The sequence below is a fragment of the Watersipora subatra genome, chromosome 10, assembly GCF_963576615.1.
Source record: "Watersipora subatra chromosome 10, tzWatSuba1.1, whole genome shotgun sequence".
NCBI lineage: Eukaryota > Metazoa > Bryozoa > Gymnolaemata > Cheilostomatida > Watersiporidae > Watersipora > Watersipora subatra.
Window position 1 is genome coordinate 40,193,057 of NC_088717.1, and position 26,128 is coordinate 40,219,184.

The 26,128-nt window shown below is 34.1% G+C and overlaps 1 protein-coding gene across 1 annotated transcript; it reads left to right on the forward strand.

Moving 5' to 3' along the window:
• Positions 1 to 531: 531 nt before the first annotated feature.
• LOC137406542 (monocarboxylate transporter 7-like) lies at positions 532 to 23,841 on the forward strand. Its single transcript, XM_068093140.1, has 9 exons — positions 532 to 689; positions 2,051 to 2,240; positions 4,919 to 5,045; positions 6,001 to 6,155; positions 7,113 to 7,298; positions 12,646 to 13,027; positions 18,369 to 18,590; positions 22,866 to 22,965; positions 23,425 to 23,841. The coding sequence occupies exons 1-9, from the start codon at positions 611 to 613 to the stop codon at positions 23,478 to 23,480; spliced, it is 1,497 nt and encodes a 498-aa protein (XP_067949241.1). The 5' UTR covers positions 532 to 610; the 3' UTR covers positions 23,481 to 23,841.
• Positions 23,842 to 26,128: the final 2,287 nt, after the last annotated feature.

Consider the following 26,128-nt stretch of genomic DNA (forward strand, 5'->3'; position numbering starts at 1 on the left):
GTTAGCCTTGTAATCTGATAAGCAGAATGAATACTCATACGGATGGAATGCTTGTGTGATAGATGAGTTGTCTGTTATGATAAATGAGTAGGCTGTTATGGTGATATAATGGTAGGAAACCTCTTTAAGTATCAAGATGAAATCAATGTTAGAGGGTATGTACAAATGTGATTTGGTGATAACACTGCTGAGCCAGAAAGTGTGACAAGTCGTTATTAGATATTGACCTTTCGCCTCAAGCTCATTAGAAAACAGAACTTCCCTGTTATAGAAAGATGGTTAAAAGGGCAATGATACCTAATCCCTATATGAATATATGACAGCTAGGTACTTGAGCTACCATTTCCTTCTAAATAGTTCAAGTTTTTCTGAGCAACCAGTGGAATGTTTGATTACACGTAAAGAGAACCTTTGCAAGGTTATTATACATGCGTAAATATGAGTGAAGGAGCTTTGAAAGGATTATTTCTCTGGTGTGTACTCAACCACCAACCAAAGGCTTTCGTAATGCTCCATTTCACAGACGAGAAATAGCGCTAGTTCTCGTTAAACTCACTTCTACCAGCTTAACAAGTGAATCAGATCTGGTGACCGTTAGTTGGCTACTAGGATGAGGCTCGTCAAAGGAATTCTTTCTGTTATAGGAGGGTGCATTTTGATTTCTTCACTGGGCATCTTTTTTTCATGGGGTAAGTAGGAAAACACACTAACCCCTCCCCCCTTCCCATAGTTACGTAGTAGGTAAAGCTTGATGCTTAACATGTGAAATATAATGCACCATTAGCATTCCTCAACGGGTATGTTTGATTTGTTATGATATGCTAATATCATTCTTCCTTGAGAAAAATAATGTACAACTGTCATCACTCAAAAGGTAAGCTTTTTGCACCGTTGTCTTTTTTCTAAAATAAACACATTTGTCCAATAAGACAAACAAATAGGTAATAGGTATACAAAGGTCTGTGTGATTATGCAGTGTTTTAGTTCAAGTCAGGCATATTATTGGAACTGACATCAAACTTAAACACAATATGTGATCATTTTTATGAATGAAGTGTACACAAAAGACATGACTGAGCTGTTCAGAATAGAGTTTCAACTCAAAATATGCTGCATTTGTTGATGACATAAATATGACCTGCATCTAATCCAGTCTTGGCTATGATAAGATTTGTCTCCGTCACTCTGTCTGTTCAAAGCCACAGAGTTCACAGTCTACGGTTCACAGCCAACGTTTCACTGTTCACAGTCTACGGTTCACTGTTCGCAGTCTACAGTTCACAGCCCACGTTTCACTGTTCACAGTCTACGGTTCACTGTTCACATAGCTTACTGTTTAAAACCATAGAGGGTTTGAACCCATGACAATAGGTTCTTGGGCTTCATCATCCAGCGTGTTACTACCTGCACCAATCTCTCGCAGTACATGTTTTTGAATTTTTGTGCACATACTTATATCAGGTGCTTTATCAGCACACCTGACAATCTGTAATAGTGCACTAGATTGCTAGGATATTAGTGTTTTATAATATATTCTTATGCTGGTAATCCAGCTTACCTCACTATTACCCGTCCCATCATATTATCTTTGAACGTATCGCCTAGTAACAAACTTACTCATTCCGCATTTGTGTCACAGGTTTTTAAATTCTGCATAAACTACATGCAGAACATTTATATTTATCCTTCCAAACATATGACCATGGATCCTTTTCTAATTTGTTGACACCAACATATTACATCTACCGTTACTAGTATGATGCAGTTTATGAACTTCTTGTTACTAAAACTTTCAATTCACTAACTAGACTCCTCCTCAATACTATTAGATTACTAACTTTTAAAACACGCCTGTTCAACTCACTCAATAATTCCTGATTTCTGTCTTATCATTTGATTTGTTCTTCCTTCTGATATGAAATGAAAAACATCATTTTGTTAATGGTTACCAATGCCAATAAAAATGTATACATAATTTTGCCAATTTTTTTTAACGAGAATTTCTAGACAAGTGTACATCATAAGATAATTCTCTTGCGCATATTTGTAGCAAATTTCAGTCCATACGCGATCTCCTACATAAGACTATACTCAAGCCCAAATGATGTAGACTACAGCAGTGTCTTATGGATTCCCAGCTTGATTGCAGTCGGTTTTAGTCTTACCATGTACATAGCTGGAGTTCTTGAGAATAAAATTGGCACAAGGGCTGTGACAGCGATCGGCTCAACTATTTGCAGGTACTTTTCTTTTAACCTCATCAACCAGTATCTTACACAGTTACTTGCCTTACTGTTATTTTAGCTGTACACAAAAAAATTGTTGCTATATATGCTACTGTAGAATTGTTTGCTGGAATTATGTCTTTGTTGGTAATCTGCTGCAAGATAAATATTGCCATCATTTTTTATATTAATAAATCTAACAACATTGTTATTGTTCGCGTGTGTGCATGCATTTGCTTGTGTGCATGTATGTGTGTTATTCAGCGTAAAAACTATTCACTTTCACATGTTTGGCCACTTTCATCCACATTTCACAAGCTGTTATCTAATAACTATAGACCTATTTCTATTCTGCCTGTTTTCTCAAAAACTTTGAGCATCTTATTAACCAACAAATTCATAACTAAACTATTAAAGAAAAAATTATTGCAGAATCTCAATTTGGATTTCAAAAAGGGAAAGGACTTTGTGAAGCATTGAAAAAATTTACAAACAATACACTTGCTGCTTTAAACAATAGTCTATCTGTTTTAGGTAATTTCATTGACTTCTCAAAGGCTTTTGATACAATACATTACTCTATTTTGATAAACAGGCTTGAGCAAATAAATTTTTTTCATTCGAATTTAAAATTAATTCAAAATTATTTATCAAATCATCCTCAAAGTGTTATAATATTTCAGAAAATATCCCAACTTTTAGTTATTAAATGTGGAGTACTCCAAGGATCCATCTTTGGACCAACACTATTTTTGTTATATATAAATGATCTTGTAAAGAGTACTGATAAATTTAAAACTATGTTGTTTGCTGATGATACTCACTTATTATATACCGCTAAAAACTTGAATAAAGATTAAATTATAATTAACAAAGAACTAAATGCAATAAAAAATTGGTGTGACCAAAACAAACTAACATTGAATGTTGACAAGAATAATTTCATAATTATTCAAATTCCACAAAATAAATTTTGATTAACAGAAAACATTTCCATGAAAAGACAAAACATACTAATGATGGATAGTATAAAATTTTTAGGCGTCACAATAGATAGTACACTAAACAGGTCAAGACACATAGAACTATTGAGAAAACAACTGCGACAAAGCTTGGGACTTATTTACCAAGCCTCGTTGATCTTACCAGAAACGCCTCTTTTGCTTTAATATAATATTCTAATTAACAGTAAAATAGTTTATTGCTTGGAAGCATGGGGAAACGCTCCAATGAGCTTCTTAAACAAAATTTTAGTCATCCAGAAGTGATTGCTTAGAATAATATATCAATAAAACTCTTACTTTCCGTTAAATCCTTTGTTTAAAAGATCTCGTGTTTTGCCTATACAGCAACTTTACCAACTAAGAATATGTCTTTTAGCCTTCACACAATTTAAATATCAAATTAACTTGTCAACTCATTATAACACTCATCATTCCTTATTTTCATTACCTCTTCCACCCTCCTTCTCTACTGGTGGCCATAGACGGGTTGCTTATCGTGTGTCATCAGCATGGAATTCCTTGCCAAATTGGCTAAGAAAAATTGGTAGTCATGATAGTTTCAGGGCTGCTTTAAAGCAGTACTCGCTGGCCTCTCTGAAATAGATTTGTTCCAATTTCTATTGCCTTAGACAATCTTGTTTTTTTTTTCATTGACAACCAATCTCATCTGTTAACTCGGGCACTGCCTCTTGAATAGCCATGCTACTGCACATATGGGCCCACATTGCACCTTACTTTTTCTATAATCTTTTTATGTCATAATTTAATGTGAAATAAAACAAACAAACAAATATACTTCATACCTTTGAGAGGTTTCTGTGAACCAACCTCTTAAACACCCACCTGCAGGTTTTCTGATTGAAAATGAGAGAAATGTCTGCTATAAAGTAATAAGTTTTTATACTTGTATTTACACTGAAGCCAATTATAGATTTGCTTTTGTACGTTTGCCTTTCACAGGATAAACTGTTGAAGTATTAATGACTGTCTCATTTTATAAGCATTTCATATTCACATATATGGTAAAAATATGGTGAAAGAAGTGACTGTTTTCATACTTCCTATAATTCTTGTTCAGGACAAAAGAATTTGCAGACGTGTTTTTCAATCTTTTTAAGTTTTATACCAACTTTCAATTAATAGTAATCCTCGCTGAGTTGAGAGCTATTATATTAGTGATGTAATCTTACTAGTATTCATAGACAGCAGAGCATAGGGTTAAATTCCTTGTCAATAAGTATCAAAAGAGTTAAATAGAGTGGTAGCAGAGCTATCATAATTGTATTTATGAGAAAAATCTTTTTATAGCTAATATTAGGCTGCCTTAAACGAATTCCATCAAAAGTGTGGCATAATGCTTTCAATAATGCATTAAATAATGCATTACCTGGATGGTAGGCTTCGTAACCTTAGTGAAAAAGATTTAAGATTTATCCTTGACCTGTCTCACTGCAAGTGCACAAGTGTGCAGTATGATTATAAGTAGTTTTAGGAAAAACTCTAGTTTAAAGTTGCCAGCTTTATGATTTTAAAGTACATATACGTAGACTGCCGCTGCCTTGTCTATTTTAAAAATGATTACTCTAACAGGCTGGGTAGCTTTTTGTTTATTGTACTTTCTGTATTGTACTGTTTCCAAGTCAACTCTGTGCAACCTCAATTTTTATGTCTTTTTACGATTTCTTTCAGCTTGAGCTTGCTTCTCTCAGCCTTCTCCATCAAGGTTAACTACTTCCTGTTCTGTACTACATTTGGTTTCTTGTTTGGGATAGGATACGGGTTCATCTACACTCCTCCACTCACACTTGTTATGAAGGTAATACAAATAGTATGTCAGAAACATGTGTAAGACATCAATTGCCAAATGGAGTATTCTACAGCTTAAAATATATTCAATATTTCAGGTTATATTGATAATATTTACACCAAGAATAATCTACACTGTTGGTAGGAGACACTGTAGATGGTAGAAATTGTAGAAACAAAAAGGAATTAGTGACAATAAAATCAATGAAAGACATTGGTAACAAATTAAATATCTTCTATTTGGCTTGTATTGTCATTTGTAGCATCATTTTAGAATAACGGAACTTTTACAAAATTATGTTGTTCTTGCACAACATCAAGGAAGCTAAAAATAAGAATTCTCTAAGATTTATCTGCTCTTAACTAAAGCAATAAATCCATGATAAAGTATGAGCTTTATCAAAACCAAGATCATGAGCTAAGTGTCACGTGTTTAGAAAAGACTGGCAAGTAGCCAATTTACTTACATTTCAGTCCTACTTTTAGAATGGAAAACAGGAAGTTTCAAATACAACTATACATTATCACGGAAAACTGTGGTTTGGGGTTCAATACAACTTTTTAATTTTAAGTCTTCATTAATGCAAAGTTTCTATAGCCTGTAAAAGAGCATATTTACACCACAACTGCAAGAAATCTAATTGTGCGTAAAAAACCTCAAAATTGTCATCAAATTTTTTTTTAACTTTTAATTTTTTTGAAACAAACTAATAACAATGTCAAATATATATAATATCTGCTAGCCTCTTTTACATTTTTTACCAAACACTAGATTCTACGAGCCAAAATCACAGCAATTGTTAAAATTTCTAGCAATATCACATCTCCCTTTTTACAAAGCAAATCTTTCAAATGAAGAGAGTTAGAGGTACTAGAAAAGATCGCTGATTTAACAATTTCATCTGATCATTCAACTCAGTATTTTTGTCTCAGAAAATATTTTTGCTTTGAGCTGTGTTTTGCAGTGGTTTCCAAATTACCAGACAACTATGGCAGCCATTGTCCTTTTGGGACCTACCACTGGTGGACTACTGTTTAATCAAATAGAAGATGCCTATGCAAACCCTACAAATATAAAAGCAGACCAAGTTACCAGCTTGAACGTTACAGACTCAGACAGGTTAGTACACAATATATTAAGTTTATGAAACAGTAAAAAAAGAAATATTTTGTTTAAAAGGTTTGCAAAAAATGATGGCGAGTTTTGGAAAAATAAAAAATAAACAACAAATTTTTATTTCTTGTTTACAGCTTTTTTTCATAGCAATATAATATATGTATAGTAATGACACAAATTGACAAAAAAATGTTTTCGATAAAAACAATGTGACTGACTACAACATTTTAAAATTATTCTGTTTTGCTATTACAATATGTTTTAACTGTTCGATTACTTATTCAGCTTAAACTTGTTAGCAATCAATTGAAAATTTATTCGGTTGAACTTGCTAAATATATGAGATTAATTTCTTGTTAAAGTCACAGTTTACATTTTTTGTTAGTTAATTTTGTTTTAAGTTTTTTTAATTTTGGCAGTCATAGATTGAGACTTTTATTTTGCAACCTACTTTCTAGCTGCTGCCTGTCATGAAACGTTTGTTCTTTTTTGTAGTGACGCTTAAACAATATTGAACAGGAAACACCTGATAGTAGTGAAACACCTGTAGTCTGATTGACAGCAAACAACTAAAGTAGTCTGATTGACAGCAAACAACTAAAGTAGTCTGATTGACAGCAAACAACTGAAGTAGTCTGATTGACAGCAAACAACTAAAGTAGTTTGAATGACAGCAAACAACTAAAGTAGTCTGATTGACAGCAAACAACTAAAGTAGTCTGATTGACAGCAAACAACTAAAGTACATGTAGTCTGATTGAAAGCAAACAACTAAAGTAGTCTGATTGACAGCAAACAACTAATGTTGTCTGATTGACAGCAAACAACTACAGTAGACTAAATGACAGCAAACAACTAAAGTAGTCTGATTGACAGCCAACAACTAAAGTAGTCTGATTGACAGCAAACAACTAAACTATTTGGATTGACAGCAAACAACTAATGTGGCCTGATTGGCAGGTACTTTGAAGATGAGAAAATTTTGGAAAAGATTCCATCTTTATTGATGGTCATGGCTGGTGTGTGTACTGCTATGCAGCTAACTGGCATTACTTTGTTATTTCCTCCTCCGCAAAACGAAGGAGAAAAACCAGATATAAAGAAAAGTCATGAAAAAGAGAGCCTCCTCAGCTCGGAACAAAAAAGGTACGTATGTTGCTAGAATAGGGAGGTTTGTGATTTACTACTTACTGGTTATGATACAAACAACTACAGTCATCTAACCTTCAGCGCTTTTCTGGCAATCTAATAGTATTGTGACATTTTGTAATTAGTATAGTTTGTTCTAGCTAATTAGATTATGCATGAAAGTAAGAAATTCACAAGCAGATGGACATGAGGTTACATGTCGGATATATCTAGCAGCTGCTAAATCATAAAGCTGTTAATCATTCTAAGAATTACTTGCATAGTGCATTTTAAACAATTCTCCACCATTCTCTAGGTAAATAATTTTATGCACAACAATGCCCTTTGTCATTAGAACTCATGCACAACAATGCCCTTTGTCATTAGAACTCATGCACAACAATGCCCTTTGTCATTAGAACTCATGCACAACAATGCCCTTTGTCATTAGAACTCATGCACAACAATGCCCTTTGTCATTAGAACTCATGCACAACAATGCCCTTTGTCATTAGAACTCATGGACAACAATGCCCTGTGTCATTAGAACTCATGCACAACAATGCCCTTTGTCATTAGAACTCATGCACAACAATGCCCTTTGTCCTTAGAACTCATGCACAACAATGCCCTTTGTCATTAGAACTCATGCACAACAATGCCCTTTGTCATTAGAACTTATGCACAACAATGCCCTTTGTCATTAGAACTCATGCACAACAATGCCCTTTGTCATTAGAACTCATGCACAACAATGCCCTTTGTCCTTAGAACTCATGCACAACAATGCCCTTTGTCATTAGAACTCATGCACAACAATGCCCTTTGTCATTAGAACTTATGCACAACAATGCCCTTTGTCATTAGAACTCATGCACAACAATGCCCTTTGTCCTTAGAACTCATGCACAACAATGCCCTTTGTCATTAGAACTCATGCACAACAATGCCCTTTGTCATTAGAACTCATGCACAACAATGCCCTTTGTCATTAGAACTCATGCACAACAATGCCCTTTGTCATTAGAACTCATGCACAACAATGCCCTTTGTCATTAGAACTCATGCACAACAATGCCCTTTGTCATTAGAACTTATGCACAACAATGCCCTTTGTCATTAGAACTCATGCACAACAATGCCCTTTGTCATTAGAACTTATGCACAACAATGCCCTTTGTCATTAGAACTCATGCACAACAATGCCCTTTGTCATTAGAACTCATGCACAACAATGCCCTTTGTCATTAGAACTTATGCACAACAATGCCCTTTGTCATTAGAACTCATGCACAACAATGCCCTTTGTCATTAGAACTTATGCACAACAATGCCCTTTGTCATTAGAACTCACGCACAACAATGCCCTTTGTCATTAGAACTCATGCACAACAATGCCCTTTGTCATTAGAACTCATGCACAACAATGCCCTTTGTCATTAGAACTCATGCACAACAATGCCCTCTGTCATTAGAACTTATGCACAACAATGCCCTTTGTCATTAGAACTTATGCACAACAATGCCCTTTGTCATTAGAACTCATGCACAACAATGCCCTTTGTCATTAGAACTTATGCACAACAATGCCCTTTGTCATTAGAACTCATGCACAACAATGCCCTTTGTCATTAGAACCCATGCACAACAATGCCCTTTGTCCTTAGAACTCATGCACAACAATGCCCTTTGTCATTAGAACTCATGCACAACAATGCCCTTTGTCCTTAGAACTCATGCACAACAATGCCCTTTGTCATTAGAACTCATGCACAACAATGCCCTTTGTCATTAGAACTCATGCACAACAATGCCCTTTGTCATTAGAACTCATGCACAACAATGCCCTTTGTCATTAGAACTCATGCACAACAATGCCCTTTGTCATTAGAACTCATGCACAACAATGCCCTTTGTCATTAGAACTCATGCACAACAATGCCCTTTGTCATTAGAACTCATGCACAACAATGCCCTTTGTCATTAGAACTCATGCACAACAATGCCCTTTGTCATTAGAACTCATGCACAACAATGCCCTTTGTCATTAGAACTCATGCACAACAATGCCCTTTGTCATTAGAACTCATGCACAACAATGCCCTTTGTCATTAGAACTTATGCACAACAATGCCCTTTGTCATTAGAACTCATGCACAACAATGCCCTTTGTCATTAGAACTTATGCACAACAATGCCCTTTGTCATTAGAACTCATGCACAACAATGCCCTTTGTCATTAGAACTTATGCACAACAATGCCCTTTGTCATTAGAACTCATGCACAACAATGCCCTTTGTCATTAGAACTCATGCACAACAATGCCCTTTGTCATTAGAACTTATGCACAACAATGCCCTTTGTCATTAGAACTCATGCACAACAATGCCCTTTGTCATTAGAACTCATGCACAACAATGCCCTTTGTCATTAGAACTTATGCACAACAATGCCCTTTGTCATTAGAACTCATGCACAACAATGCCCTTTGTCATTAGAACTTATGCACAACAATGCCCTTTGTCATTAGAACTCATGCACTTCTTTATATCTTTAGTTTTCTTATTTCTCAGGTAGTGTTTTGCAAAATATACTGAAAAAGATTTGCGTCTGCAATAGACAACACAAAGTGTTTGTGCTGTCAGTTTTTGATACCAAGCTGTCTTAATACTAAAAGCTTTAACAAAAATGTTTGCTTTTTGGCTTTGTAAAAGTTTCAAGTGCCATCGTCAATAGGCATATTTTATGTACATTAATATTGTTTGCAGCTTTTTATTCGTAAATGTATTAGTCCAATAAAAAGGTTCAATATTGAATGTGTTTGTGAGGAATATACTGTAGCTGTAAGAGATGTTTCAAGCTAGTTTCTAGAGCAGGCAAAATTCATTGACTATTATTCCAGGTTTTTATAACTTCCATATTAGGAGCTGTTACTTTTTATAGAGTTGCTATGCCCTCATAGAAGCTTATTTTTTCATACGAGTTTTTATTCTTGCATGGGGGTTGTTATTCCTTTATAGAAGTTGTTATTCTTTCTTAAGAGTTGTTATCCCCTCCAAACTAAAAGTTGCCCCCCTCTTATTAGAGTTTTTTTTTCTTGTGTGGGAGTTGTTGTTCCTTTTTAGGGGGGTTATTCCCAGGGCTGATACTCCTCCCTAAAAGGCCCATTAGGTTCGGCCCAAAATCACGTTTTAGGGGGGGTTTTCAGACCATGAGGCACTGTCAGTGAATTTGCTACTTTAGGGGTGGTTTCCACAGCCAAGCCAGTAAAAGGGCCCATGCTCATCAAGGTTTTATTCAGCCAAAGTAATACCAAAAAATTGCACCGAAATTCCAGTCTTCATTTTAATACAAATCGCATTAGAATCTGCATGCTTGCTGACGGGAAACAAATGGAAAAGAGACAGTCAACACTGAATCATCTTAGCAACTCTTTAGCCATATACTCAGAACGAATGATATGCTATTTCTTTCATTGATATTTACTATGTTTTCCTTTGTAAATTAAAATGATGATCTGATGGTTGATGTTTGGAATCAGTTTTATTAACCCTTTTTGCAGGCTTAGTGACATTTTGTCGTTTTGCGATACTGACGCTAGTCGGCAGAGCAACTATTATGTCGCCACACGAACGGTTTTTATAAATTGATTTATGGTTAGCTAATTGCCTGTTTTTGTTTAATTTTTTACTAATAATAAACTACAATATATCAGTCTCTGTTAGCAACAAAAAATAAGCCATTTGCAGAAAAAACGATCATTTTTGCAATACTAAACAAACAAAAAATTCGAAATAAAAACGTATGTAAATAAAATTAGGAATTTTGTTTGTAGGTTTTTTCTGCTTTATTAATGCATGAATCATATTGGATGTTTAGCAGGGCTTAGAACCTGGGCGCCCTTTAGAAAACTCCCAGTGTTTAGGGGGTGTATTTCAAATTGACCAACCAGGTGATTGGGTGTACAATATCCAAATTCAAATTGACCAACCAGGTGATTGGGGGTACAATATCCAAGTGTGGGCCTATCCAGGTGGGTGTTTCTTTCAGAGTATCAGCCCTGGGAGGTTATTTCACTGTAAAAGTTGGTATTCCTGCATAGGATTGTACAAAAAGTGTTTTGTGTAGTCAAAGAAAGTTAGATGGAATTTTGATCATTTGACTGATTTAAGATAAAAGCCTAAATAGCCAATCATAGAGTAATTTAGTTTTCATTCATTAAACGAACTATATCAAACTCACAAAAAAATTAACATTTTTATATTTGTCTGAAAAAGATTAGTGGTCTCTGGGATAGAAACTTTTTTATAACTAAATAAAAACAACAAAAATTGTCTAATCGAACCACTTCTTTATATCTGTCTAAAAAAAGGTTTCACAAGGCATATTCACTGACTACTACCATTTATTATGCAACTTACTGCACAAGATATTTTTGATGAACCATGCTCTTCAATCTGTTCTTGTCACCCGATTGGCTGTCATGGTATCAAAAACATCACACTCCATATGTGAATATGTACTTGGCCTAACCTCAATTATTTTCAATTTTTGATATTCTCGATGATTGCCTAGCACTACCATGAAAAAACGCGGCACCATTGACAAGTAGTGACTAGCTTTAGTGATGCAATGGCTTGAGTTACTTGAGACATTGGTGAATAATTATAAGTAGAAACTGCAAATCTCAGCAATGGTTGTAAATTCAATAGTCATTATTTAACTTATTTTCAATAAGCTCCTCGCTATCAGTGCGCAAAAGATTGTAGTTCAGCTCTACAAGATAATCACTTTAGATAATCATTTGGTGGTATGGGTGTGAGTGCTGGAATTTGAAAACTCTCTTGTCCATATTTTCGTGTCAAAATTTTATCCTATGAACTTTCACGAACTAGTCCTAGCATTGTAATTAGATAAATTAAAACCCCTTTTAACCATCTGCTGATAGCTTTGACCTATTTATCTTCTTCCTCGCATCATGCTAACTTGATAGTGTTCTATCCACAGTCATTAAATGTAACGATACTTTCCATTGTTTTATGGTGCCTTTTGAAGTTTGATTTGCTTATGCAGATATTGTTAGTCTCAGGTCACCTGTTTCCACATTTCGACATTCTGGGTATGTTCCTTTTACTGAAAGAGAAATAAGTGCTTCTGGGTGCCTGTTTTAGATACCCAGTCTTCATCTCGTCTCTTAAGCTTGTTAGGACCAGTATATTTTGAATACTTTGTTAGTTTGTCAAATCACTGTTACAGTATCATTTTGATATTTCATAGCATTATATTATAGTCAGATTTACCAAAGCTTTACCATAATAATGCTTGATAAGAAAGAAAATATGAACTTAAATTTTATATTTTCAGTATAGAGAGTGATTCAAATGATGATGAGGAACCAAAACAACATTTGTCATCAGCAAGACATACAATTAATCAAGCCTTTGGACTTGAAGATTCAACCAAAAAAGCTTCTAAAGAAATCGATACAGCTCCTACTCATCGTACAAAGTTTTGGGATTTGACGATACGGCAGTCCGTTGTACAGAGACCTTTTATCATACTTTGGCTCCTGATGTTAATCAACAGCACGACTATGAACCTCGTCACAGGCCTCTACAAAGGATATGGATTAAACAAAGTAGTGAACGATGACAGATTTCTCACTCTTGTGGGTTCAACAGCCTTACTTTTCACCGCTCCTGCAAAAGTCGCAATGGGACTTTTGTCAGACAAACTGTCTAATAGGGTGAGTGATAGCAATTGCAAAACCATGATGTTATCATCTTTAACTTTTTTTGCTGCCAGAATTAGTGATTGGACCAATATTGTGACTGTTATTCAGGCCTGTTGGCTAGTTTTTCAAAGCGAGGTAGTAGCTGCGTCGATTGCTTCTTAATACAACGAAATTTCTATTCGAGCGCCACTATAGAAGAACACTAGAAAAATACAGCACCCCCTTTAATTGAATGCCGTTTGAAGGAAGGAATACTTGTGCACATACTTGTGCAGCACTTGCAAGAAAGCTATCGGTTAGTATTTTCGTACCAGCATCCTTATTAGCGTGCTTACTAGTGTGCCTAAGGCTTACTAGCATAACGTATTGATTATAAGCATAATTATATGCAGCAAGCTGGCTTTGGACATGGTTCTTATTATAGTAAAGATTTAGACTAGCTTAAGTTACTCAAATTAATAAAGTAAATAAAGTGAATAAACTTGGTAAATGGCAACTACATCGCCTGCCATAGTTTATAAGCTGTTTTAAATCTTGAGCGATTGTGTAGCATATACCCGTGTATTTAGCTAGTCGTAAGTAGAACGGGATCGGTAGAAAATTGTCCACAAAATGGTACTAATAATGACTTGGTTACATCAATAACAATTAATTCTTTCATTGTTGCTGTAGTGGTTGCCATGGCTTTAGTGAGGGTGTGCCTGAGAAGATCGATCGTCACAATCATCAAAACTAAACTCTAATTTGAAGTCACTAAGGTCTCAATCTGATGCATTGTCTTTAGATTTGTTTATAAGGTGGTTTATAACCTGATCTGAAAACTTTAAGATGCTTGGAAGAATGATGAAATGACTCTTCAGAAACACCGTATGATGTAATAGCAGTCCGTTTTTTAACTCTGCAGGTTTCAGAGGTTTTGTGTTTGTCACAATTCCATATCCATAACATTTCCATGATTCATTTCCATATTATTTCCATTTCCATACCATTTCGATAATTAATTTCCATTTCCATATACCATTTCCATAATTAGTTTCCACATTATTTCCATTTCCATAACATACCCTTATTTTATTTCCATTTCCATAACATTTCCATAATTCATTTCCATTTCCATTTACCATTTCCATAATTAATTTCCACACTATTTCCATTTCCATAACATATCCCTATTTCATTTCCATATTATTTCCATTTCCATAACATTTCCATAGTTCATTTTCATATTATCTCTATTTACATACCATTTACATACCATTTACATACCATTTGCATAATTCTGTGACGGTTGCAACAAGATTGCTTGCTGCATGAAACCATTGGTAGCAGCAAAGTTGAATAAATTTTAACTAAATGCTTTATATATTTAATATAGACCTACATACATGTATGGTAATAATGAAATATTACAAAGACAGAAAATGAAACTATATCTAGGACATACATGTCACATGTACATCACAAGTATTTGTTCATATCACATTCTATTTATTCATTCTGACAACAGCGTATGGACATAAGAGCCTCAAATGTTTTATCTTTTAACCTACACCTGTGCGGTCTAAAAATTTTGCTTGCAACACTGAACAAACGTTCTACAGGTCCACTAGATGCAGGGCAGGCCAAAAATCTTTGAGCTAGTTTTGCCATGTTTGGTAGCCTGAGAGAATTTTGAGCCCAGTAGATAAGAGGGCAACTGTCTTTTAAAAGGAACTCCTCTGTTTTGTATTTTTTAAATTCAACCTCAAGCCTAGACTTGAAACCACATGATGAGTTCACTGAACCAGTTTTTTCCTTCATTACTGTAAACAGAACTTTCTTTCGTTTTGGACTTGGTTTACCACTATCATTGCTTACCTCAATCTCTGATGGATCACAAGTTAGTTTGGCTATGTCCAAGAGACTATTTACTACAGAAGGCTCAGCAAACGTTGCCTTAAAATTAGGATCCAAAAAAGTTGCAAACTCATTTTCATCTAGGCCGAGGTATTTTGTTAAACGTTTGTTAATTGAATCTCTCAAGCTACCCACCAACTGGCTGTTAACAGAATCTGCTAAATCAGAGAACGAGGGCTTTAGCTGTTCAACACAAATAATGATCAGGCTAGCTGTGACAGAGTTTTCTGCCTGTAGTAAATTAGTGAAGACTTAAAAAGGTGTTAGTATCGTTATTAGCTCTTGAATGAGATCACGGTCAGTTCCAGTTAGCAAGGTTCCAGTACTGGCTTTAGCGAGTTTATTTTCTGATACTTTCACAATTGACCTTAGCATGATGAGCTGGGAATTCCATCTTGTTGCGTTAGATGCTTGTCTAAATTATCCAATGTCATTCTCTAACAGTTCAGATGCATGTATCGACATTCTCCCTGATCTAACAATACGAGCAGTCTTTGCCAAAACCTTTGCATAAGGCGAAGTTGCAGCTTCACCCAGTCTATCTTTGATGCAAAGCTGAAGGGTATGTGCGAAGCATGACTGATGTTGTCTGTCCATTGAATTGGCTGTCGGTTCTATAGTTGACGAAAATTCATCTTCACTGTCACTTGTTTGTTCAATAGCCTCACACATGTCATCACCATCTTCTTCCTCTGATGTTGGCTCCTCTGGCCTGTCAATATTCAAATCAACAGTGACTTCACTCATGGAGGGTAAACTGAACCTTTTAACCATATTGCTGGCATTATCTGTTACCACGGATTGCACTTTGTCCTGCAGACCATGCTCTCGAATTATTTCATTAAACACACGGCAAATGTTTTCTCCAGTATGCCTGCCTCTGAAGCGTCTGCAAGCCAACATAGCAGAGCTCAGTTTCCAATCTGCAGTGATCCAGTGCACTGTGACACCCAGATATGCACGCATCCGGTTATTGCTCCACAAGTCTGCAGTCGCACAGACAGACTTCACACTCTCAAACGAGACTTTCAGAGAAACCTTTAGTGTTTGTGCTCTTTGAGATATTTGATTTCTAAACCTATCTCTTGAGTCAATCTTATATTGAGGTTGACAAGTGTGAATAAGTTTTTTGAACTTGGTTGTTTGAATTGTCTCAAAAGGACGCAAATCCCACATGACTCAGTTAATAATGCATTCATCAATCTCTTTCTGCTTTCTGTGAGATTTACCAAACTTTTTAAGATTGGCATGAGCTTCACTCTTTACTAGGTAGCTTGTGATTGTATAGTTAGAAGCTTTGCTAGTTGAAGCATATGATTCTGCAATCGCTTTTGTATATATCTCCTCATGCTTAGCCTGAAAGTATATTTGTAGTTCATAGTTTAGAGGAATTTTTATATACAATGCATATAATATTTTGGATCAACACAGGCACTGGCTACAAAACTGGCAAAGTTTCACTGAGTAACAAGTCGAAAACCAAATTTTAAAATGAGAATCACAAACAAGCAAGACAGACAGAGTGTTTTGCAAAAAAAAACATATCTCTTATTGATAGTGGCCATTCTGACAATAGTACTTCTGAATTTTTACATGAGCTGAGTTAAAAAATCCTATAATTTGAAATAAAACTAGTACAATAATTATAGACTTAGTATATACAATAATATATATTAAATATAGTTTAATATAAATATTTATATGTAAATAATATATGTATGTGTGTGTCCAATAACATCGGACACAATTTCCTGAAACTGCTAGATCACACACTTCCCAGAGGCCACAAACTACATTAGAAGTGTGTGCTAGATCACACACTTCCCAGAGGCCACAAACTACATTAGACTTTCAACAGGGACAACATCAAAGTCAGCTACAGTTGCATGGGAAGATTGCAGAAGCAAATAGATAGAGACAACGAAAACATTATGTCTAGTAATGGAACAATTGGCATATATGCATGTACATATACATGTATATGTATCCTTTCTGCACATAATATATAATGAGTAAAATTAAAACATTCAATTTAATCCAAATTAAACCTAATATGACATACTTTCAGGTGTGTAGATAAATTGTTCTTCGTTTTATTGGTAACTTTCAAGTTCTTTGTACAGTGTATACACATTACTGTGTATGTTCCAGAAGTGTCAACAGGAAATGTATAATGGTCGCTGTAATTTACCAGTGTTCGACGTCCCATGTTTAAAACATATGCTGAAAACAGAAGTGTGTGTATGTGGGCGCGCTTGTGTGTCAAATGAGTGTGTGTGCAATCGTCAACTCTTCCCGAACATGTGATTTATTTATACATAATATGAGTATGATATTTGTTTGCTAATATACTTTATTCAGTGTCCAGGCAGCATCAAAACTGTATGTTACCATTGCCTATAACTAAGCCAGAGACAATTGGAGATAGTTTCTTTCAGACTCCCTTAATAGTTTCTGTAATACTACTGATGTTAGCTGTGTTTGTGTGTTACCATTGTTTATTCATGTAGTCTAGTCTATACAATATAACTCGCCTCTGTTTATATCTTGGATTACGTTTATGTTACAATTTCCCTTTCCATAGTTCATTTCTATATTATTTCTCTTTCCATAATTCATTTCCATAATTCATTTCCATATTATTTCTATTTCCATAATTCATTTCCATATTATTTCCACTTCCATAATTAATTTCTATATTATTTCCATTTTCATAATTGATTCTCATATAATTTCCATTTCCAAAACATTTCCATAATTCATTTCCATTTCCATACCATTTTCATAATTCATTTCCATATTGTTTCCATTTCCATAACATTTCCATATTATTTCCATTTCCATAACATTTCCATAATTCATTTCCATATTATTTCCATTTCCATAACATTTCCATAATTTATTTCCATATCATTTCCATTTTCATAACATTTCCATAATTCATTTCCATATTATTTCCATTTTTATAACATTTCCATATTATTTCCATTTCCATAACATTTCCATATTTCTAAAATAAATATTCCATATCTATTTCCTTAAAATTATGGAAATATTTATGTTTATGGAAATGGAAAAGTAAACATTTCCATAATATGTTTAGCGATCCCTGGCAGGTTTATAGTTTGTTCCTTAAAACATTAAAAGCAGCAATAGCTAAATCATTAATAGCTGTATCCGTCTAATATGTTTTACTCAGAGTGTTCCTTTTTTGGCAACATCTGATACTTCAACACATACAGGAAACGGTTTAGCCAAATTTTCAAGGCTGACGAAATTAATGTCTCTCTTGGGACAGGGCATAATGTAGGCAGCATTAGTTTCACTTCGCCATATCAACTGATAGCCAGAGTGTTCAATATCATTTGAGTAAGGTGCTCCATGGTGACAATAGCCACAATTAGGACTAATGCTCAAGTACTGGCCAGTACTGATGGTCTTTTTTATCTATTTTCAGTTGGTCACGCTACTCTGTTTTGGGTTTCAATCACTTCTTTATACAACACTATTTCTTCCGCAAACTTTTGCTAATGAGGCTGGGAGAGAGCTGCTGATGCTTTGGACATGCTTGTCCTTCATGGTTTCTGCTTCCGCTTTTCCACTAGTGTTGTCAGGAGTTGCAAAGATTTTTGGCCTTGAAAACTCAACGACCCTTGTGGGAATTATGTTTTCTGCAGAGGTAAGGTAGAAAATATATTTACAATGAATGTGTTAGGAAACTTGTCAGCTCAATTCTTTTGTAATTATTTATATGTGCAATTCTACCAAATATTAAATGGCTAGAAAAAGGATTTTTTAAATTAGTTTGCACAATTCCATTACTCAAATATGAAACTGTAAAAATATACATGTATACATTTATAAGCTCACACTTTGTACAAGTAACACTCTGTGCAAATAATAAACACTTAAAACTTTCAGAGCCAAAATCTAAAAAGAGAATTCAATTTAAATAGATATATGTAGATGTGTCTGTGTTTGTCCAGCTATAGCTATTAAAATCTTGGAATTTAAAATTCTGCATAATGATGGATTTGAACTCACGGAGACCACAAGTCTTATATCCACACGCTCTACCAATGAGCTATACAAGGCGTATTGATCCGTGACGTTATCATATACCATATAAAATATGCACACGCTAAATGTATTATTTGAAACTATGAATTCTATTAACTCTATGAAATACGATGTTTTTTTAGTGTTTTCTTGAACTTCGGTCTTTGGTTTTTTGTAAGGTTCAATTGCTATATCTGCGACCAAAGCCGATTCTTTTCACGCGGAAAATTGTATTATCTCCGTAGGAAGAGCCTCCACATTCTCTCTTCGTTTGGTCTGACAAAGACACTACGATATCTCATTTTTACATTTGTACCGGTGTCATATATTTGTACCAGTATCGAGAGTTACCAGTATCGTTGTATGATGGATAGTTTTGATGGATAGCTTCTGGTGGAACAGTAACCTTTTATTATACACACACTTCTATGCAAGAATTGTTAATTTTAATTCTACATATTCAGGATTTTTATTTTGTTTTTTCAGTTCGTACTAATTGTATCATTACCGAATCATCTTTCATTGTAATCATAACAAAACAAACTTGGTTTAGCTACTACTTGCTAACTATTTCGCATTTACATTTAAACCCGTTTAGAGTTGTTTTATTTTTTCAATTTATTTGACCTATATGAAACGTTTTCTTTGAAAAATTGATTTGTATTTAACAACATTTGCCATTTTAACTTTCAAACTGCATATTATGAAAAAGTTTTGATAGATAGCTTCTGATGGGACAGTAACCTTTTTATACACGCACACTTCTTTGCAAGGATTGTTATTATAAATTCAAAATATTTAGGATTTGTATTGTTTTTTTTTAATTCGTATTAATTGTATCATTGCAGAATCATCTTCTATTGGAATCGTAGCAAAACGGACTTAATTCAGCTATTATTTGCGAATTATTTCAGATTTACATATAAACCCTTTTATAGTTGTTTTATTTTTTTTAATTTATTTGACCTATACAAAACATTTTCCTCATAATATGAAGTTTGAAAGTTAAGTTGTTTGACAAAGTTTGAAAACCTTTACAGTTAATTTTATTTTCTCTCTTAATTTATTTCAAATACACTACAAACTTTTATCTTATGATATGCAGTTTGAAAGTTAGAATGGCAAATGCTGTTATATGTTTAATACAAATCAGCTTTCTGTCCAAAGACTTTTTTAGTACAGGTAGCTGTACAGGTAGTGCAACTAGAATGTATATATGTATATATATATATATATAAATATATATATATAAATATATATAAATATAAATATATATATATATATAAATATATATATATATATAAATCTCAATGTTTGTCCGCACGTTCATTCGTACTTCTGTCTGGCCAGTTATGGCGATAAAGTTTTAAGAATGAGAAATCCGCTACAAACTGGATTAGAACTCACGACCCCCAGTTTTGCAGCCATCTATTTATCCAATACATTACACTATCCAACTTGCTACACAATGGAATAAGTTTGGCACATACTTGGAATACATACCAATCTTTCGTGGTTTCACGTTAACCACTGCAGCTAGTGTTATGTGTAAAGGTATACCAGAAGAAAAATCCGTGAAGCCGCACTAAATGAAAAATTCACGCCCATAAGTTAAAAGATGCTTAAACTCATATAGCCAACAAAACTATTGCAATCAGTATGGATCTGTAGCAGGCACTGCAGCTGGTACAGTATGCATTACACAGAAATAAACACAGAAAACATAAATAGCAATTCACAGAAATAAACAAACGCCTTGATTTCAAAGTTAGAAAGGTAAATGTTGATGCTGAAAATGTTGTCTAAAAGTAAATTTTCTATACAAAAACTGTTTTTTTATTACCCGCACGACGCCGGGCATTATATATATATATATATAATATATATATATATATAATGGCAAGGGCATATATATATATATATATATATATAATGGCAAGGGCATATATATATATATATATATATATATATATATATATATATATATATATATATATATATATAATAGATAAGTTGTCAGGCCTACTGCTAACAGCACTCTACGCTCTAAAAAGTGCGGAGTGTTATAACTAACTAGAGTGTGGAATAGGTTAATGTTACTTATCTTTGTTCCAGATTGATGTTTTATTCTGGGGTCACGACAGGTCTGTTTCGTGCTGGTGCACTCTTCAGGTGACTTGTGTTGAATTCAACACAAGTCACCTGAAGAGTGCACCAGCACGAAACAGACCTGTCGTGACCCCAGAATAAAACATCAATCTGGAACAAAGATAAGTAACATTAACCTATTCCACACTCTAGTTAGTTATATATATATATATATATATATATATATATATATATATATATATATATATACTGTATATACTCATGCTACAGACAGTACTGTTTCGGCTATTGAAGCCTCATCAGTGCAGCTCAGAGCTTAGGCAAGGGACACAAATCCCATTACCAATGAGAGTTGACTTCCTGCCACAAAACAACTAAGTTGCCTCGCAGACTTTAAGAAAGTCAATGTGCTGGCACCAGAGTGCTCAAATCACAAAAGTGATGAGCTTTGCACAAAGGCTAATAGTGCCGCACCTCTCACAGAGTGCTCAACCAAACCGAAGTAAGGGAGCATATACTCATGCTACAGACAGTACTGTTTCGGCTATTGAAGCCTCATCAGTGCAGCTCAGAGCTTAGGCAAGGGACACAAATCCCATTACCAATGAGAGTTGACTTCCTGCCACAAAACAACTAAGTTGCCTCGCAGACTTTAAGAAAGTCAATGTGCTGGCACCAGAGTGCTCAAATCACAAAAGTGATGAGCTATATATATATATATACAGTATATATACTGTATATATATATATATATATATATATACAGTATATAAATTAGTAGACAATTAGATAGAATTAGATGAAACTAGAGGCATTGTTACATTTATGTTGTTCGTCGATAAACATGTCGATCGAGTAATTCAGTAAATTAACGATGTCAATTAATTTAGTAAATATCGATGTCGATGCCTGATCTAGTAATTGAGTAAAATCCATAACTTCGAGACCACGGACAATGTGTTTTACGAGTGATATGGTAACATTTAATATGACCTATATAAAAATTTTGTCCTGATGATGGCTAATGAAGAGATCTTATATTTATCGCTCGTGGACTCTTTTTACATGTATCACTCCTTACATCACGAATAAAGCACCCGCTCGAATCTGAGCGTTTATAAAAATTATCTCATTCAAATGCTTTATCTCTGGACAGGGTTAGCCTACAAAGACAAAAATGACATCAAATTGTAGCTTATGTTTTCGCCTTTTATTGGTACTAATATCATTCGATCGACTTTCTTGACGCAATCAAATCTTTAAGCGTGAGTATTTTAACTAATGGAATGACTATTTGCCAAATAGATTCAAAAAATTCTATGCAGCTTAAAGGTTGACTTGCAACCAAATTCACATTACAGTTATTTTGTATCAAAAGGCTCACCATGTCTTACTCTGCTCTGTTGTAGATGCAAAATATGTGGAAATGTGATTACAAGCTCTTAAAAGCTAAAAAGACGAACTGTTAATTGCAGCCAACAAGAAACGCTGTAGTTTGGAAGTATTTGGAATATTTTGGAAAGTTTTATATACATGTATATATAGAAGTGCACATGTTTCAACAGCTTAAATTAATAAATATACTGTGATTTTAAAAAATTTGTGTTATGCAACAAGAGTGTTGTTTGTGAGAAACTTGGATTCATCTGTGAATATGTCAATTACGTAACTTATAAACTTAATAAGTATAATTTGTTGATTGACATGAACCATCGGTAAAATATAAAAGACAGTTTATATTCTGTTGTTTCTATGCTTTTTCAACTAATTTCTTGTATCTTTTGCAGGCATTCGCTGGGCTACCTACTATACTGGTATCAGTTTTTCTTTTGCCGCGGATTGGCTATATTGGTATATTTGTTCTTTGCGGCATCTTTTCAGCAGCTGGTAAGTTATATATACTTTATAAAGTGTAGACTGTAGATACAGTCATAGTGCACTTAATTTTTATTAACCTGTAAATAATCTCTAATGTAGTTAGTTTATAAATGCTTCTAAGAGATAAAGTACCACCATAGACTAGTGTGCAAAGATTAGGGAGTATTTATGTAGAAGCAAAAAATAGAATGTATCACCTTCCAATTGTAGCTCAACTTTGCAAAAGAAATTATTTACTTTTGTTGATCTCATTATGACTGCTGAATATTCCTTATAGATCATTGTTATAATTCCGTCAAATGCTAATTATTATGGTACAATCATTATTGTTGTTTGCTACAGTTCTGACGTGTGACGTTATAGAACAAGCCTTAGAGAAAAACAAATTACTAATTGCATTAACATCTTAGAAAATGTTTATTTTTAGTACACAGTAAAAGTACATATGTTGTAAATATATATTTGTAGCAGTTGCACTGACCTTGTTACTTGATGTGAAGACATCTGATGGAAAATATGTATGAGGATAAAGTTTCCTAGATTTACCCACTTTTTGACCTCTCGCTTGCTGATTGGAGAAATCTTATTGTCTCGTTTTAGCCAACTAATTTTGCTCAGTAGAAAATTGCTTTAAGTATTTTTTTAAATGCATGTATGTAAATAAATCTTTAAATTCTTGATCGTTATTGTTACTATTTTGCTTATGTGTAATAACAACTAATTCATACTATTAGATGTGTGATATATACTCTTGTACTATATATACTAGTTACTAAACTCTAATAATTTTTCAACTTTTCTTTTCTGACAAAGCATTTGGTTGATTAATTGTTAGTTCAAAATAATTTGATATTAATAAATAAAATTTATTTTATGATTGTACAACCTGTCAGGCATGAGCCAGCATAAAGAGAGGAGATACATGTATACTCTGAATCTGAAACACCTTTTTATGAGGTTTTATAAGTTTAGCGTGTGATCTATACTTCTAATATGCTACTGACACTTAGGGTTTCAGAAGAGAGCCCCAACCCCAAATTATAAAATGCTTTATTTTTCATCTCTATATTTATTGACCAGATGATATATGAGCTTTTTGTAAAACTTTTGTTTCCAAAGTTATTTTCCAAATTTAATGCTCTTTAAACAGCAGCAAACTAGTCGGCAGCAGAAAACTGTTTCCTTAATCAGGAATGATCATTTAAAAAATCACTGAAACTAAATTTTTTGGTGGTTTTATGACCAAATGAACAAAACTTTGAAGGAGTTGCATACCCAAGAAGCTAACAACAACAAAAAGCAGATAATTACTAAACGTTTAGTTTGGTAGATATTTGTATGTTAGCTTTAAAGGTTGACTAGCAACAAAATTCACATTTCAGTTACATGTATTTGATATCAACAGATTCACCATGTTTTACTCTGTCGTGTAGGTGTGTAGGTGCCAAATATGTGGGAATGTGATTACAAGCTCTTAAAAGCTAAAAAACGAACAGTTAATTGCAGCCACACAGGACCGCTGTAGTTTGGATTCTCTTTCCAAAACGGCTCAAATGTGACGTAGTTGTGGTAGATGGTTTCTGTTTACACTTGCATGCAACCTTATTCGTCAAAATATTTTCACAAATATACTTCACGAATTCAATAAAACGATGTCTATTGTTCTTACACGTCTGTTTTATCGTCATTGTAATGCTGTCACTTTTAGCAGTGATATCTTATAACTTACCGTAAAAATTCATTTAATTTTTAACCCTACCTCGACGGATTACATATCATTGTCTGATAATCATGACGAGCCTGTTAGTTACCTGTGATAATCGAAAAGTGCTGCAAAAATTATTTGTAAAGTATTGGGTCACGTGATCAGATTACGACTTGCAGATTAGACCAAGATGAAACAAAACTGTAAAGTAGCGAGCATCTATATTTCATACGGGATCTTCGGTAAAACCCAAAGTGTTTGTCATAAACTAGTGCTACGATAAGTTTTCTATTGAGCTTTTTATTGGCCTTTCAATTCACGTGAGAACATCACATGACAAGACAACCAAACTGTCATGACTACGTCAGAGAAATAACTAGATTCCAATCTACGGAGGCTTTTTGTTTTTGAGCTTTTAACAGCTTGTAATCACTTCTCCACACAATTGGCACCTACAACACAACAGAGTAAGACATGGTGAATCTTTTCATATCAAATAACTGTAATGTGAATATTGTTGCATGTCAATTTTTAAAAATACTTTAACTCTACAGAGGCTAGCTGCTTTATCAGGTCAGATAGATAGTCTTTATAAAGCAAACTTGTTTTCAAACCTATTGCCTGCCAATTTGGTTTGTTCTATCGATAGCAGCAATCAAATTGCAGCTATCCGAGCCAACAATGCAAATATTTTTGTTTTAAAAACGTTAACTTTTGTTTCTGCATGTATTATAAGTATAATTCCTTTATGTCATTTGCTCGTAAATATATATTTGCATATAAATATGCAGATTTACAGCATGTTATTTAATAACATCTCTGCGGTTATCTTAACACGGCTTTCAATCAGTCGACGCTTGTAACTTCTCTTCTATTGCACATAAAAAGCTAGTTTTGGCTGCAAACTGTAGCAAACATACTGTGCCATGGGCTTTTATTCAAATTGGTAAATATCGATATAGAATCGAATATGCCTTCAAATTCAGAAAGAAATAAAAAAATGAAAGCTCTAAAAAATTGCAAAGCACAAGCTATAATATCAACAGAGATTAATTGCAAGCAACAGATAACAATTAGTAAAAATATTTTTCGTTTTCCCAGTGCATATTTTATTAAAAGATCTCTGACAAGTTAGAGGTAAATTAGCAGATTTATTGCATTCAAAATGTTTAATATCAGTCCACCGAAAGAAGAGGGCAAAATATAGGCAACATTCGATTCACCAAAGTTCTGACGAGCCATTTGAAAAATACAACACCAGCCTCTATTTGAACGCCACCTCTAACTGACCGCCACTAAAGAAGAATGGTTGAAAAATAGAGTGCCATGCGTTCAATTAGAGGTTTTACAGTAGTTGGTAAACCAAATGATTTTAATATAATTATATAGCGTCACAGCTTTCTTCAGTCAATATTTTGCACAGAACACAACTGTTTCGGTTCCTTTTCACAACTTTAAAAGGTTCAT

Bases quoted from the DNA above. Each gene is read 5' to 3' on its own strand.
- LOC137406542 (XM_068093140.1), top strand. From the start codon at position 611: ATGAGGCTCGTCAAAGGAATTCTTTCTGTTATAGGAGGGTGCATTTTG. The intron at 2,241-4,918 runs GTACTTTTCTTT...GATTTCTTTCAG, and splicing joins ATCGGCTCAACTATTTGCAG to CTTGAGCTTGCTTCTCTCAG. The intron at 7,299-12,645 runs GTACGTATGTTG...TTATATTTTCAG, and splicing joins CTCAGCTCGGAACAAAAAAG to TATAGAGAGTGATTCAAATG.